This window comes from Phyllostomus hastatus, unplaced genomic scaffold (assembly GCF_019186645.2).
Source record: "Phyllostomus hastatus isolate PE091 unplaced genomic scaffold, TTU_PhHast_1.1 phas_contig_148, whole genome shotgun sequence".
Lineage (NCBI taxonomy): Eukaryota > Metazoa > Chordata > Mammalia > Chiroptera > Phyllostomidae > Phyllostomus > Phyllostomus hastatus.
This window is the reverse complement of record NW_025333607.1, coordinates 8,839,046-8,855,075: the sequence shown is the minus strand read 5'-3', so window position 1 is coordinate 8,855,075 and position 16,030 is coordinate 8,839,046. Positions and strand designations below refer to the sequence as shown.

General features: G+C 45.5%; 1 protein-coding gene across 2 annotated transcripts in view; it reads left to right on the top strand.

Moving 5' to 3' along the window:
• The window catches only part of PLD5 (phospholipase D family member 5), a 213,332-nt gene extending 203,601 nt beyond the window's left edge, over positions 1-9,731 (top strand). For both annotated transcript variants that reach the window (XM_045816494.1, XM_045816504.1), the window contains exons 9-10: positions 400-514; positions 8,201-9,731. In XM_045816494.1, coding sequence (XP_045672450.1) covers positions 400-514; positions 8,201-8,457 — 372 coding nt within the window. In that variant the 3' untranslated portion in view covers positions 8,458-9,731. The remainder of the gene's footprint in view (positions 1-399; positions 515-8,200) is intronic.
• The last annotated feature ends 6,299 nt before the right edge of the window (positions 9,732-16,030 follow it).

Below are 16,030 nucleotides of genomic sequence, written 5' to 3'. Positions count from 1 at the left end.
ATGGATGCGGCACGTGGGAATACCCATTCAGGTCATTGGCACGCTTGGCAGAAAGCACCCTCGGGCCCACTTCAATGCCCGTGCACCCTGATGAGTAAGACAAGGAGGACTTAACAACCTCCTGGCCCTTGCCCTATTGAAGGAACAAATTTTGGGTTCATTTTGTACCTTAAAATGTTAATTATCGTCGAGCATGCTCATTTTCTCTCCTGCTGCCTATAGAGCTTTGAGAACGAAAATAGCTTCCTCTATGCAAAGTGACAAGATTGTGGTTTTAATAACCCAACATGAGGTCTGTTGTTGATATTTGGATAATGAAACGTTTCTGTGCTCTTCAACGAGACCGAAAATGTTCTCTCTTCACCTGCTTCACTTATTTACGTATTTTTTGTCTTCCAGAGATTTTTTGATCTGGAAAGAGAGAATGCCTGCGCCACGAAAGAACAAAGGGATCACACCTTTCCTAAGCTGAACCGTAACAAGTACATGGTGACGGACGGAGCGGCTTACATTGGTAGGTGTGGGGCCGTGAGCCTTCCTGGGGCACCATGCAGGTTCATGGTGGGGGAGCTGCGCTGCGCACCCCGTGGCGAAGAAGCAGAGACCCTGGAGGCCCCACCAGGGAGGGGGACAGGGCGGCCCTGGAGGTCAGGAAGCAGGAGGGACATGTCTACAGCTGACTCACCTACTCAGAGACCACGGGAGATGTTTTTTCATGAATGTTTTGCAGAAAGTCTATGGTCCCTTTGCCTCGTTGTATGGGTGGGGAGGTGACTGACCCATCAGAGGTGAGTCCCAGCACTCGGGCGAGCACAGCGCCGCGCCGCCCCCGCCCCCCCGGCCCCCCCGCTCACAGTACCGCGGCCAGCCCGCTGTGAGTGACTGCAGAGGCCGTCGGAGTTGCTGCTGCCTGGGCCGCTATCCCTCCCCAGCCTCTTTTTAATAGTCTAACTTTAGACATTTTACTGAAGCTCCCTAAACCTCAGTCTTCTCATCTGTAAGCTTCTACCCCATTGGATGAAGATTATGCAAATATACATGCAAATCACCCGGCACATGGATCATCCCGATTCATGTTAGCTCTTCTTATTGAGGTAGTAAAGCTCCAGGTGCAGAAATCCCACTTTCTGGTAGAATTACTAACAAACGTATCAAATCTGCTCTACTTTGCCACTGTGTGTGTATGTCCAGGGTAACCGTTCGGCTGGTACCATCACAGGCAGAATGGAAATTATCTGTAAAGCCAGGCTGCGTACATCTCAAAGCAGCAACATGGTTATTATGTTGAGTAGATAACACGGCAGGGTTAAAGCAGAGAGGAAAAACATGCGGATAGCAGGAAGGACTGTGGAAACTGTATTTGTTTTCCAGATTCAGCGAGTGAGGAAAAAATATGCCATTTTAACTTTGTAAAGTGCTTTGTCTTATTTTTTTCTTCTGGCAACGTTGCCAGTGGCAAGGTGGTTTTTCTTACCTGCAGTTTAGAAACGAGGAGACGTGAGCCGTCAGGTACAAAAGGACTCCCACGTGCAGATGTAAAGGGAAAGGAGCGGGGTCTGGAATCGGGGTGCCCAGACCCCCCCGCCCTCCTCAGCCCTTCAGAAGACTCTGAAAAATCCAAAACAAAGATAAAAACCTCGCAGACAGACAACAGTATGGCGATGACCAGAGGGAAAGGGGGTGGGGGAGGTAGAAGAGGGTTGGGGGTGGGGTAAATAGTGACAGAGGTAGACCTCCCTCGGATGGTGAACACACAACATGATATACAGGTGATGTGTTAGAGAATCGTAAAACAAGTTAAAAATGGACAACGGAGACACTGTCGCCGGCCGTTGGGGAGTGGCGACCTCCCGGCTCAGCTTGAAGATGTCCTGCCGTGTTCCATTTGGACTCGTCACGGTGCGCATCAGTAAAACAGAGCACTGGAATTTTTTAAATGTGTGTCGTGTGGGTTGTTCTAGAATATGGGCCTATTATTTTGTTCATGTTGCCCCTCGCAGTGCCCCAAGAGGTGGTCATCTGAACTTTCTCATATTCATCAACTTATGGAGAGTAGAATGAAGTCAGCTACTTTGTAAGCAACTGAAAAAAACAACTCAAAATCGCTTAATCGAAAGTGAGAACTTTTGGCTCAGGCATTGGGAAACAGTCGGATGTGGGGACTCCGGTCTGCACATTTCGCCTGCAGGGTTTACTAAAAGTAAGGCGTTGTGTGTATACTCAGCAGTGACTCGTGCCTGTATCCAAAAGTGCTTTTCTTTTTAAAGATTTTATTTATTTATTTTAGGGAGGGAAGGGAGGGAGAAAGAGAAAGAGAGAAACATCAATGTGAGGTTGCTGGGGGCTGTGGCCTGCAACCCAGGTATGTGGCCTGACTGGGAATCGAACCTGTGACACTTTGGTTCGCAGCCCATGCTCAATCCACTGAGCTACGCCAGCCAGGGCCAAAAGTGCTTTTAATGAATTGAGTAAGTGTTTTGGAGTCAGACGAACCTACTTGGAATTTAAACACCGACACTCGCAAGCCAGAAGACAGTGGAGAGTCACGTATCCTCTCTCTGCGGACTCCTTATTTATAGCTGGGATGGTTTTATCCCACTCCCACCCTTTGGCGGTGACACAAGGAATAAATGAGATAATATATGAAAAGCCCCTAACACTGTCTCGGCTGTATCTATGGAGATCCTTAGTAAATATTCCTGCCTGGCTGTGTCCCTTCTTCCCTTATAATGCACTCTTAAAATAGGCTGTATTTTTCTAGAGACGTGTTAGGTTTGCAGCAAAACTGAGCACAAAGTACAGAGGCTTCCCATACGCCCTCTGCCCCCAAACATGCCCCCTAACCCTAACCCTAACCCTCCCCAGCCTCCTCCAGCAAAGGGGCACATTTGTCCCAGCTGATGAACCTACACAGTGACACATTGTAATCACCCCAAGTCCACAGCTTGCATTAGGGTTCGCTCTCGGTGCCGTACATTCTCCGGTTTTGGGCAAATGTGTAACCACAACATTCTTTGATGAGTATGACGTCATTTGTCGTTATAGCGACATGCAGAGTGTTTTCACTGACCCTACAACCCTCTGTGCTCTTCCTGTTCGCCCCTCCCTCCCCCCAGCTCCTGGCAATCGCTGACCTTGTCACTGTCTCCATACTTCTGCCTTTTCCAAAGTATCAAATATTTGGAATCATATAGTGTGTAGGCTTTTCAGACTGGCTTCTTTCACTTAGTAATATGCACTTAAGTTTCCTCCACGTTGTTCAATACTATTCTATTGTCTGCATCTACCATATTGTATCCATTCACCTACTGAAGGGACATCTTGTTTGCTTTCAAGTTTTGGCATTTATGACTAAACCGCTATAAACATCGTGTGCGAGTTTTATACTGAGGAGCATGGTTGCTGAATCGTATGGTAAGAGTGTGTTTAGTTCTGAAACACACCACCGAGCTGCGTGCCGAAGCAGCTGCACCGTTTCGCATTCCCACCAGCAATGAGTGAGAATGTCTGTGGCTCCGCGCCCTCCCCTGTACGGTGTCGCCAGGGCTCTGGCCTCAGGCTGTTCTAATGGGTGTGCCGTGGTGTCCTGTATTGTTTTACTCTGCATCTCCATGGCGACAGACGGTGTGCAGCATCTTTTCATGGACTCGTTTGATGACCGTATATCTGCTTTGCTGAGGAGTCGGTCAAGGTCTTTGGCCCCTTTCGTGATTGGGCTCTTCATTTCCTTATTGCTCAGTTTTACGTGTTCTTGGCAATTTGGGATAACAGTCCTTCATCAGACATGCATTTTGCAAATATTTTCTTCCAGTGTGTGGCTTATCTTGTTCTTTTCTTGGCCGCGTGTTTCACAGAGCAGAAATTTTTAGTTTTAACGAAGTTCAGCTGATTGATTATTTCTTTCATGGATTGTGCTTTGGTGCTGTATCTAATAATTCTTCACCAACCCCTGCTTCACCTACATGTTCTCCTAGGAGTCTTATACTTTTGCATTTCACATTTAGGTCTATGGGCCTAATTTTTGTGACGGGTGCGAGGTCTGTGTCGAGATTCATGTTTGCATGTAGGGACCCTGCTGTCCTGGCACCAGCACTTATTGCAAAGACTGTCGTTGGTCCATTGTATCGCCTTTGCTCCTTTGTCAGCATCAATTCGCCGTATTTCTGTGGGTCTATTCCTGGGCTCTGTGTTTTAATGCATTTTTAATTGTGTTTATTTTGCACGTAGCATTTGAGCAAAACATCAATTCCCCAGAGTGAAGCATAGGTCTAGTATAAAAATATCGAAAGGGCACCAAGAGGAAAAATCCATTGATAATTTAAATAATTAGCAGCATGTTCTGGAGAGCTGTTAAGTCAACACTCAGACACCAGCTGAGAATTCTGAATGAAGAAAAATCCACACTAGACCTTGCCTAGAATTATAGCTCTATTAAATTTCCATAAGACTTGCAGAAGAATCCCCAAACAGTGTCATCTCTCTACTGTTTAATTCTCCAGAGAATATTTGAGTTAAGGTTGGCAAACTCATCTGGAAGAGGGTTTGCATTAAGAGAGGACTGACAAGGGGGTGGTGGGTTGATCGGAGGCACTGAGGAGGCTCATCAAGGCCCATGTACCTGCCCAGCGAGTTCACCTGCACCATCAGCGTGGTGTTCCTGAGGGGGCACCACGGTTCTGGCAGATGGGGCCTACACCTGCGTTCTGGAAGCTGAAATGGCTGTCCCCAAAAGAGCTGGCAAAACCCTCCCAGCTGGAAAACACACTGAAGCATGGACTGTGATGTGGAGGCGGAGCCAAGCCCTCAGGAAGGGACGAAAACGCCAGATACAGGAACTCTCTGTGCAGCTTTGAAAATGGCCTGCAGCTAGAATTCCTGAGAAGACAATTCAACCTTTTGAGAACCAATAGATATACAGGGTTTTGCCTTCATCTATTGTATTGAAGGAAAAAGCTGAATCTCACACACACACACAAAGGCTTCAAAATCTCACCCCTTCTCCCCCCTCAGCTCCCTCCCTCATGCTACCCCGAAGCACATTTCTGTGGGTTTTCCCTTTAGAGAGTGTGTTTGGCAGGTGAATGGAGCAGAGCTCCCAGTGTGGCTGAAGCACCAACCCTGGGCTGACGTTCAAGTCCACGGTGACGTGCATAGTTAGCACAACATATGTCTGTAGGATCAGAGGGCACAGGGAACAGAAGTGAAATGCGGACCCCGGAGTCAGATCTGGCTTCGCACCTCGCCCCGATGCTTTTTCACTCCCACCTTGGACAAACGACCTAGTCTTTCTGGGCCTTAATTTCCTCATCAGTGTAATGGAGTTCACATTATCACCTAGGAGGGCTGCAGTGAAGATTGAATGAGATAGTGTTGATGAGAAAAAAATGTACTGCCTTTGCTCCTATGCCTGGCCCTTAACTGTAGGGGTGGGATTTTAGTTCTTGAAAGGAGGAGCCTTTTGTTTCTGTAACGAATAAATGATGCCAGCAATGAGCAGACTTCAGAGTAACTCTCAGCCTGCGGTAGCCGCTCCCCCGGTTGAGGTCCCAGCCCTTGCTCGCCTGGCACTGGGCCTCTGCTCAGAGCCGCGGCCTCTGAGGGTGGCCGTGCGTCTGGGAGCACATTGTGGGGAACACAGCACCAGCAAAGGGGGTCTGTGCAAGGAGACCCCAACGTGGTATATGAACCATGTAGTAGACATCTCACCCATGTATAGGAATAAAATTCATCCAAAATTATGTCTATCGTGAAGCTACGGACAGCATCTTGTAGTGTTTTGGGGGGTGGGGTAGGGGCGAGATGGAGGAGAGAGGTAAGGAGAAGAGTTCCTTCTGTCGGCTGATCACATCTGACTTAGGCACCTGGCAGTAGGCCCCGAGGAACAAACCTGAGTCAAGTGGGAGAGACAAGGGAATCTCCTTCCCGTATCCCAGGGGTGCCGTATGGAAGAGGGTGTCGATAGGCCTGAGGTCATCTCATTCAGCAAACTCTCCTGCAGCGGTGCCTGAGACGCTGCTGCGGTGATGCAAAGTCAAGTTCACACTTCACACGCCTCCCGCTCTCCCATGGAACCAGCTCAGGACCAAAGAGGGGAGCACAGCTGAGAGCTTAGGCCAGACCCAGGTTGGTGGTAATTTAGGAAATAACCTTGTTAGTCTGGACGCAGCTAAATCTTTTTTAGGGAGAATCATTTTTCGTGTATGGCATTGTGGATCGTTTATGGAACTGGCCGATCGGGTCCACCCTTGATTAGCCATGTGATGGGCAACTTTATTCACCACTTTGAGTCTCACCCTCCTCATCTGTGAAGTGGATTTGAATCCTGCTGCCACGTGAGAAAATGTAAATAATAGGCCCAGTGTCCCCCTCATAAGAGGCATTTAATAAATGACAGCTCCTCCACCCTCCAAGTCCCTTGTCCTGTCTTCATCCCTAGCCCCTCCCTGCCATGCTCCAAGATCCGAATCATATTTTTATCACGTCCTTTTGGGGGTATGGCTCCCTAATTTCCTAATTAATAAATGTCTATGAGTCTCCCATTGCTCCATAAAATGCCCCCTTCTTGACTTGTCCAGCTAGAGTTAGATATTTCTTTCTCCTTCCGACTCCAAAATATGGGAGGAAAAAAGGCATTAATACAATCAGTTTGATGTCAAAACCTTATTTTTAATTATAGAAGGCATTCCCAAAAAAGGTTTATAGAAACTGATTTTTAGAAGATTCATTTTATTGTAAATGAACAGAAAAACATCTATTAGAATTTTGGTAAAGTTTTCATCAATGAAAAATCACCTTGCGAGGGGAAAAAAGAGAAATTTCTTGCTCTCATGGCATCGTCTGCACACATCAGGTGTGCTATCTCGTGCACCTTGTATTATAATTATTTTGATTCCCTCCTGGGCTCCCCCAAGGCAAGGATGGTCGTTTCTGGGTCTGTATCGTGGCCCCTAACACAGGACCTGGTTGACATTAATTAGATGCTCAGCACATGAATGTTAAATGAAGGGCAGAGAACAAAGACAGACATGGAGCTGTTGCCTCCCAAGGAGAACTGTGTCCCGCTGGGGCCTCTCCCGGTTGGATACCAGGCGCGATTTTTGAGTGGGAGTTTTGGGTGGCTCAGCCCTCGGATCTACTCCTGCCCTGAAGACTGACCACGTGGGAGCAACTCCGACGTGCTTAGCCCCTCCTGGGACACATCCCAGCCTTAGCATCTGTTACAGGCCCAACCGTGTCTCCCCAAAACCATGTCATGAAGTTCTAATCCCCAGTCCCTCAGAATACGACCTTATTTGGAGATAGGGTCCACACAGAGGTACCCAAGTTACAGTGAGGGCATTCGGGAGGGCCCTGATCCAAATTGATGGGTGTCCTCTAGGAAAAGGGGACATTTGGACACAGACACGCCCAGAGGGCAGACAGTGTGAAGCGCCGGCCATCCATAAACCAGGGAGAGAGGCCTGGACAGACCCTTCCCGCACGGCCCTCCCAGGGAACCAGCCCTGCCCACACCTCGATTCTGGACTTTTAGCCTCCAGAACCGTGAAACAGCACGCTTCTGTCGTTCAAGCCGCCCCGTCTGCGGTATGTCCTTACAGCTGCCTCAGCACATGGATGCGCTTTCTATCACCAGGCACTCAGAGCGGGGAGCCCCTGGTCTGAGGAGAGGGACCCAGAAACCAGATTGGCTGAAGCCCGAGCAAGGTGTATACTTGCATATTTAGAGTGGAACTGCTTCTCCTTCTGTGGCTTTTTCTTTGATACGAAAGCATCCGAGCATGATAATTAGAACCCCTCCTTTGTCCCAATGGATTAAGATGTTGTCCCCGCAAAGGTAGTAATCATCCATAGGAGTTTTCAGTGGATTCCTGAATATTTTAAATGTTGCTGTGTTTACTGTGCCTTGTGAATGTCAATAAGAAATAACATTGACAGAAAAGAACAGCAGATTCCTTGTTTTCAGTTTCAAGATGAGCAAAGCTGAGGAAAATGCCAAAATAACATGCAACTATTAATCTGCCATATGTAAGGCTTCTTGAAATTTTTTTTTCTGAGTTGTCAACACAATTTAGCCTCCCTGACGCTATCCCCGGGTGTTTATTATGTTTTGTTTTTTTTTAACAGAAGCTGCTGCGTATTTCACTATATGGGGAATAGTCTCCAGTGGGGACTCACCATTATTTCCTTTGTTTGTTTGCAGGGAATTTCGACTGGGTGGGGAATGATTTTACCCAGAATGCGGGCACGGGCCTTGTGATCAACCAAGCAGACGTGACAAATGACACAAGCATCATCAAGCAGCTGAAAGACGTGTTCGAGAGGGACTGGTACTCGCCCTACGCCCGAAGCTTACAGCCAACCAAACAGCCGAACTGCTCCAGCCTGTCCAGATTCAACCCCACCTCCGACAAAACTGTCACCTACAACGCGAGTGGGAAGGACCCCGCGAGTGTCTAACACGTGAATGAACACGCTGGTGGGACTGCTGGTGTTTCATATTTATACCTAAAGGACTTGAGGAGAGAAAAACAATTTAATATGTCTTTTTTTAGGGAAAAAGCACACTTATGGAAAATAATCTCTGATACGCCATGTAATATCTACCCGGATCTTAGCGGCGTGTACATGCAATTTAAGACTTTTGTATTTGTTACTTCTGACAGAGAATGTCATTCCAGCTTGGAAGTTAGTTTTTATGTTTGCATACCAATTTTAAGACTTTGACGCCTCTTTCTAGTTTTAGAACTTTTTCTGCTGACTCACGTGGTCAGTTCTTAGGAAACTTAGCATGAGGTAAGCTCCTTACTATTCTGAGAACTACCAACTTAGGGAAGAATGAGGAATTCACCTTAAACAAGAAACCAAAACAAGAATTTATCCCTGTAAACTATTTCTGAGACCTATACAGTCATCTTAGCATGAAGTTCTCATGCCACCCTTTAATACTCTTGAAAAATACTTTTTTTTGCCTCCTCCTTGTTCATTTTCTCCTGGTACCATAAATTTGTTTCATATCATTTTCTCTTCTCACAAAATGTTCTTATGAAATAGCGTCTTATATTCACCTCAACATGAGGTCCCCAAGTACGTCAATATTTTTTGAAAGTGTATGAATTCCTCAAAATGGATACCAAATGGAAATAGCAGCCTTTAAGTTTCACCTTTCAGCTGCATTTTTTTCTCTACCAAGTTGATATTTTAAAATCACAGCCAGCAATATGTACCCTTTCTCTCAAGCTCAGAAAAATTATATAGCCACCTGCTAATATCCAGCTAGCTATGAAGCCTGCATTATAGAGAATAAAGTAGTTTTTTACATTTTTGTTTAGTTTATGGTATTAGAAAAGAAAGATCTCTATGCGTTAGCGGGTTTGAATTTCTTTAGAATCATTACGCTGTTAAGAGTATGCCAGCAAACGTTTATAGAGCTATTTAATATACCTTCTGCTATTTAATATACCAAATGCGATTTAAATACTCTGCTTAACATATTTTACTAAGAGACAAAAATATTGGATTATTGTTCTATAATGTCCTTGTGTGTTGTTTTATATCTATCTATACGATGTATAACCCTATATTAACAGAGACTGTTGCCACAGCAGAGAGAGGCGTGGCCTCTTCAGAGCCCAGGCGGCCTCGGGATGTCCAGTGTCCATGTTGCTCCTGACTCTCTCCTTGGCCTCGGGTTTCTATGGGTAATGTAGGGACAGGAAATACTCACCTACCTCGCGAAGATGTTGTTACGGTAGGAAATATTTATAACTTGTTTTGAAATCAAAAGAACCTATATAAATGCTAAGCATTATGATGTAGAATCTTTTCCTTGAAATAATCTTTGTGGTATCCTGATAGAATCCGTCTACCAGGTTCTCCCAGAGAACCGACAAGGGGAAACAAATTCACAGCTTCTGGTTGCAAAGGTGGAGGAACACAGCAGTGCAAATGCCCTGCTGGACATCGCGACCGTCACCCTTGTGTTGGGTCACTTTGGCATAAATAACAGCAAAACATAAAACTCGACATTGTGCGAAGGGCTGTTCTTTGGGACTGGTGTGTCCTTGTGCTTTGAGAGCAAAGAATTGGAGTCTTCACGACATTTTCTTCTAATTCTAGAGATCTGATTTCTAAATATGCCACCAAGTGGTGGAGGAACCCGTGAGTCTTATCCAGTAGGTTTGCTTGGTGTAGAAAGCCTATTGTTAGGTATCTAGCAACCACATAGCTCCTTTCCTTGTTGTTTCCAAGTATTGCTTTATTGAATATTTAACAGACAGTGAAGAGAGCTATATTTTTAAGGATAGCATGTTTTTTATGAATGATTGGAGGATTCTTAATGAAATTCTTCATCAGTAATAGCCGGCCCACAAGGCTCCAAATATTCACCATATACCCAATCCCTGTTTGAATGGGAAGTTGTCCAGACAAGCAGCTCGGTAAAGTAAAGGTGGTTTGGTTGGTGATGGAAAACCAGAGCAAGCAAGTGAAGGGCAGGCGTGGAGACAGACACCACGTTCCGTCCTGGGCAAAGAAAGCCAACCTGGGCTGCGTTTGAAAAGGACATATGAATGGAGGACAGATGGCTGCTCCCTGGCTAGTTTTGTCTCCTGAGGGGTTTGTGACAGACACAGGAGGAGTGCCAGCTTGGTGGAAGGGGCCCCTTTGTTGTCACTATCTTTCACAAGTCATGGGACAAGAGAATCTTGTCCTCTATGAACTGACCATCAGAGCCATTTCCCTCTAAGTCCCATCAGAAGGTAGCCCCAGGACCTGTGCCCCGGGACTTTCTGCCACACTCCAGCAGCATCAGAGCCCCGCTTGGCCCAGCAGCCCCCCTGTTCAAGGTGGCCCAGGCCGCCGCCCCCAAGAGGTGACGCTGGCCTTCTGTGGCAGCCCGGGAAACAGCCCCGGTGCACAGTGTTGTAACTGGCTCCACGTCTCCCAAGACATTTCATCCTGCAGAACTTTCTTTTTCATTTGGACGCTTTGTCTACCCCTCCAGGAAAGGTCTTCCCCGCTTTTAGACTGTGTCTGTGCTGTACAGACTACCGACTTCCATTTCCCCCACAAACGTCCCAGGGGTGACCTCCCGGGGGTGGGGGAGGGAAAGCAAACACAAATCTGAGACTGTATTTTAGATTTCTGTGCCACTTCCATTAACCTAGTGCCTTACGTAACCCCAAGCATTGCTTTTGAACAGTGATTCACTACATGAGAAACGTCTGATGGGCCTTCCAGGTGAAAACTTGTATACGAGTGTCTGCACATTCCATGCAGCCTGCTCTTCCCCAGCCACACAGATCAAATGGTTGACACACACTCAAATATCAATTCTGTGGGTCCCCACTGCATTGCCACAGGCCACTAGCATATCAAATCATTGCATCACAGCTAATCAAACCACCATAGAGGACACAGAACATTCTGGATTATATCCATGCTCTGGAGACAGCACACTTTGAGAACCTGAAAATGACAGAAGCAAGGCACACTGAAAATGTCCCCACTGTCTTTAAAAGACCCTGTGAAGGGATACTTCAAGGACTTCTGAAGTCTCATGGGACGTGGAAGGAAAACCAGTGTCTTTAAAAAAGTCAAAGCAGAGCCAGTAAAAGAAATGAAAGGGCTGAGGATGAACTTGGCGTCTGTGTAGCGCTGGGCACCCCTTTTCCCGTGGGGCTGTGCCTGTGCTCTTGCTTGTCTCGCTTCTGATCTGGTCCTGGGGCGGATGAGCCCGATCACCGTTCTGGTTGATCATCCCCTTTGAAAACTGTTCTGTCGCTGCAGTTCAAAGTGCCTCACAGAACCTGGGATTGGCGGCAGCGCCTCTCCCCAGCCTGTGGCCATTCTCAAGTGACTTTGATTCATTCTGAGTTTTCTGTTTGGGTTTAAGAACTTTTATTGAACTCAGTTCTAAGGGAAAAAATGAAAAGACTGTAAGAATTTCTCGATAAGATCAGACCCAGGGTCCGGCTGTCTCAGGAATTCTATCTCAGAATCTGCCTTTTTATCACGTGTGACCACTTGTGTGAGTTTCTTTGTCCAAAATCCATTCCATTATGATTAACATTTAAGGAGTGCAAAAAGCTGCCTTCACATGCAACAGAACAATGATTGTCTGTCGTGAAAGGTACTTTGGTGTGGGTTTTTCAGACTCAGTCCCTTCTCTATATAACAGCACCATCTATTGTGGACAAATGTACGATTCTTCAGTTTTCTGCACTTAGTCTCAGTGAGCTGGTACACTTTATTATAAGCATTTTTTAAATTTATTTTTATTTGAGTATAGGTGGTATACAATCTCGTATTGGTTATTTTAGTTGCAGGTGTACAATATAGTGATTCGACATTGTTATATCTGACAATGCGATCAGCCCACTAATTCTAGCACTCATCTGTCACCGTCTGAACTGAACACAGTATTGTTGACTGAATCCCCCTGCTCCTTTTCACCCCGCCCCCGTCCCTCCCCTTTCCTTCTGGCAACTGTCCCTTTGGTCTGTTTCTGTCTCTTTTTATTTTGTTTGTTGTTTGGTTTTTGTTTTTAGATTCCACGTATAAGCGAAACCATGTGGTATTTGCCTTTCTCTACCTAACTCATTGCAGTTTAGCATAATCCCTTCTGGATCCATCCATGTTGTTGCACATGACAAGATTTTATTCTTTTTTATTTCTGCATAATATTCCATTGCATATATGGACATCTTCTTTATCATTTCTTCTATCAACACACACCTAGGTTGCTTCCGTGTCTTGGCTGTTGTAGGTAGGGCTGCAATGAATATAAGGGTACACATACCTTTTCAAATTAGTGTTCTTATTTCCTTTGGATTAATACCCAGCAGTGGAATTGCTGGGTCATATGGTATCTATCTAGCTTTCGTTTTTTGAAGACTATCCATATTGTTTCCCATAGTGGCTGTCCCAGTTTGCAGTCCCACCAACAGTGCAGAAGGCTTCCTATCAGCCTTTTTGAAGGAGAAATTCACATAATGTCCGTTTGGCCTAAGGTAGGTTGGATGAATTCATATTTACCATTGTTCCATCGGCTAAGATATAGCATCTTTTCCTTGTGTATGCTGGTAACCAAGTGGGTATTTATTGTTTTTACCTTATTCCTTTACATTCGTGGGAGCCTTCCAGCAGCCCTGAGGCCAACCTCCGTTCCTAGCCTGCCCTTCCCACTTGAGAGAATTTCCATCTTTGGCCGAATCATGAAGACACTACTTTTTATGGTGACTGCTTAGGTATCCTCCAGAAGTTTTTCAAAATTGTAAAAGCTGGATTTTCTTATTTTTGACCCATTAGCTGTCTTGTATTTACAGAGTTCTACAAAAGGTCACTGATGGCTTGCGTGCCTTCTGGCAATTTGATGAAATGTGAGATTGAATAGACCATGATGCATTTTCCTTTACTATGTTTAACTACTAAACTTCTAATTCTCTTACGAAGGACATCTTGAATTTTTAATGTCTCTTTATGTAAATAGGATAAAGTTGTACCAGGACATATCTATATTATTAACCTTAAGATACCTAAATAAATTGGTGTGATAAAGGGCTGAATTTGGGAACATCATTAAAATTCTGAAACCTTTTGTACAGCCAAGTGCTCACTTTTTTTGGATAAGTATTATATATATTTTTTATTCCGTGAGATGAGGCATTAATGTTTTTCTTCACCTTGACTTCGGAAACAAGCCAGTCCCGCTGAGTATCCCAGCTGTTCTCCAAGTGATGAATACGTACCTGCAGCTGCATCAATGGGCTATGTCCTGCCCATGTGGTATATTTGCCCAGGGAGGCATCTTTGCAACAACATTCCTGTCTCTCTAAAAAATAAGTGTGTGTCCAACATGTCTTGGTTTTGAGTCAGTACAATTGGATTTTGTAGTGAAGAAACCATTGGAGAGACCAGGCCGTATGTCCTGGCCCAGGGACAGAAAAGGCATGTGTGGATACGATTTCAGCTGCCTCCGCTACTTCCCCACCACATGCTTCTTTCCAGGCTTAAACCCACAATCAAAAACTCCTGCTCGCTACACAATAAACCCATACTGAATCACAGGTTTAGAGAAGACCCTGAAAACCGCCCAAACCAACCCCTCCAGATGCACAAGTTTCCTTCCCATTTGGCAAAACCAGAAGTTGAAAGTTTACTCCAGCCAAACATGTCTGAGCTCTTGGTACGATGCCTTTCATAAGACCCACACAGAATACAATTGCGTTGATTCGCTGAAGGAAATTAGATGTGAGGCAAAGCCTTATCCATAAAAAAAATGTGTATTCTATGTGCACACTGTAGGTGACCTTTTTATAAAGAAATCTGAAGAGACATGCTTTTCTAAAGCTGTCGTTTGGGGGTTTAGCGAAGGCTGAATAAAGCCAGCTTTCGGAATCCGCCACAGTCAATCAGAATTTGATTTGATCAGCAGGTTCCGAATCCTTCGGTTTGTGGGCTTTGTTTTCAGTTGGACTCAGTCTGGCACGAGAACAGTCTGTGCAAGGAGCCCAGTTAAATCGCAGCGAGGGGGAAGGTTATTGAGGATTCATTTTTATGTCAGGTGGGGCAGAAATTAGTAAGGAAACTATTTTATGTTTACAAAAGGGATACCTGGCTCTCAAACCCATTCCTGTTAGCTCAAGACACACTGGAAAATTGTGAATTCCCTTATGGACTCTACTGTCGTCCAGGGGTGGACAGTTCTCAGGAACAGTTGAGAAATCTTGAGCTTATAAGACACAAACATGGACACACCTAGTTTCTAATTTGGGGTGTCCCCACATAGGTATATAACAGATCTTGGGAGTATGACCTCAAGTTCTAGGTCTAAAAATATTAAAATTATATGTGACTCTCCAATATGAATGGGGGAAGAAGATTTTTTTTAAATGTTATTTATTTTTAGACAGAGGAGAAGGGAGGGAGAAAGAAGGAGAGAAACATCAATGTGTGGTTGCCTCTTGCACGTCCCCCACTGGGGACCTGGCCCGCAACCCAGGCGTGTGCCCTGACTGGGAATCGAACTGGCAACCCTTTGATTCACAGGTTGGCACTCAGTCCACTGAGCCACACCAGCCAGGGCGGGGAACAAGATCTTTAAAGACAACTCAGAAAATATGTTCCAATCATATGTATGCAAATCAAAGTTTAATGTATCATTTCACATACTTTTACTTCTATGTAGAGATTATCTGCTTCTTTAGAAAGCGCATGTTGTTAAAGGCAACATCCCCCTCTAAAATGTAAGAAAAGAAAGGCAGCACCACAGTTTCAGAGAGGCTACAGTATTGGTAGAGTGCTCTGGAAATCTTCCATGAGAAGAGGTCATTGAGAAACAAAGGCTTTTGTGCCCGGCAGTAAAGCTGCATGTTTTCTGTATTTTGGGGGTTGGTCTATAGTTGTCCTGGAGCCCTGGACAAGCCCCACCCATAGCTGCTGTGTGATCCGAATCCTGTGTTCTGTCACGGGAACTTGCCACACTGGCCACAGTTCATTGCACCACGGTTCATACATGACCCAAAGAAGCCATTTACAGGTCAAGCGGTGGCCTAGGGAAGGAGACGTGCCCAGCACGGGTATTCTTGTTGGTGGCACCTGGCCCAACGCACCAGCACCCTCCTTTAGGGAGCCTGAGCAGGACACACGGAAGGTGAATGTCGCAAACAGCATCCAAAAGGAAGAGAGGAGCTAGATCACCCTAATGGTGTGACCTGGAGCAGTAACGGCAGCGGCTCCAGCAGTGAAGGTAACAGAGTTCTGGTTGATTCACTGTTTGTGCTCCTGGGCTGCTGGAGTAATCGTGATTGATTCCTGAACAGTGAGGCTGGACTTTGTGATTGCTGGGTTGCTTTCTTATCTTCTTTACTTTCTTATGTATCCACGCAAATAAACTCCCATTAATTGAGATAACCTGACTGCATGTCTGTTCTTGGCAATCCTGAAGGACCTAACTAACACCCTAAGTTAAAGCTATCCTCGTTTCTAAGTAGCTTGGAAGCAAATGAAAAAGTCGAGGAAGCACTGCAGT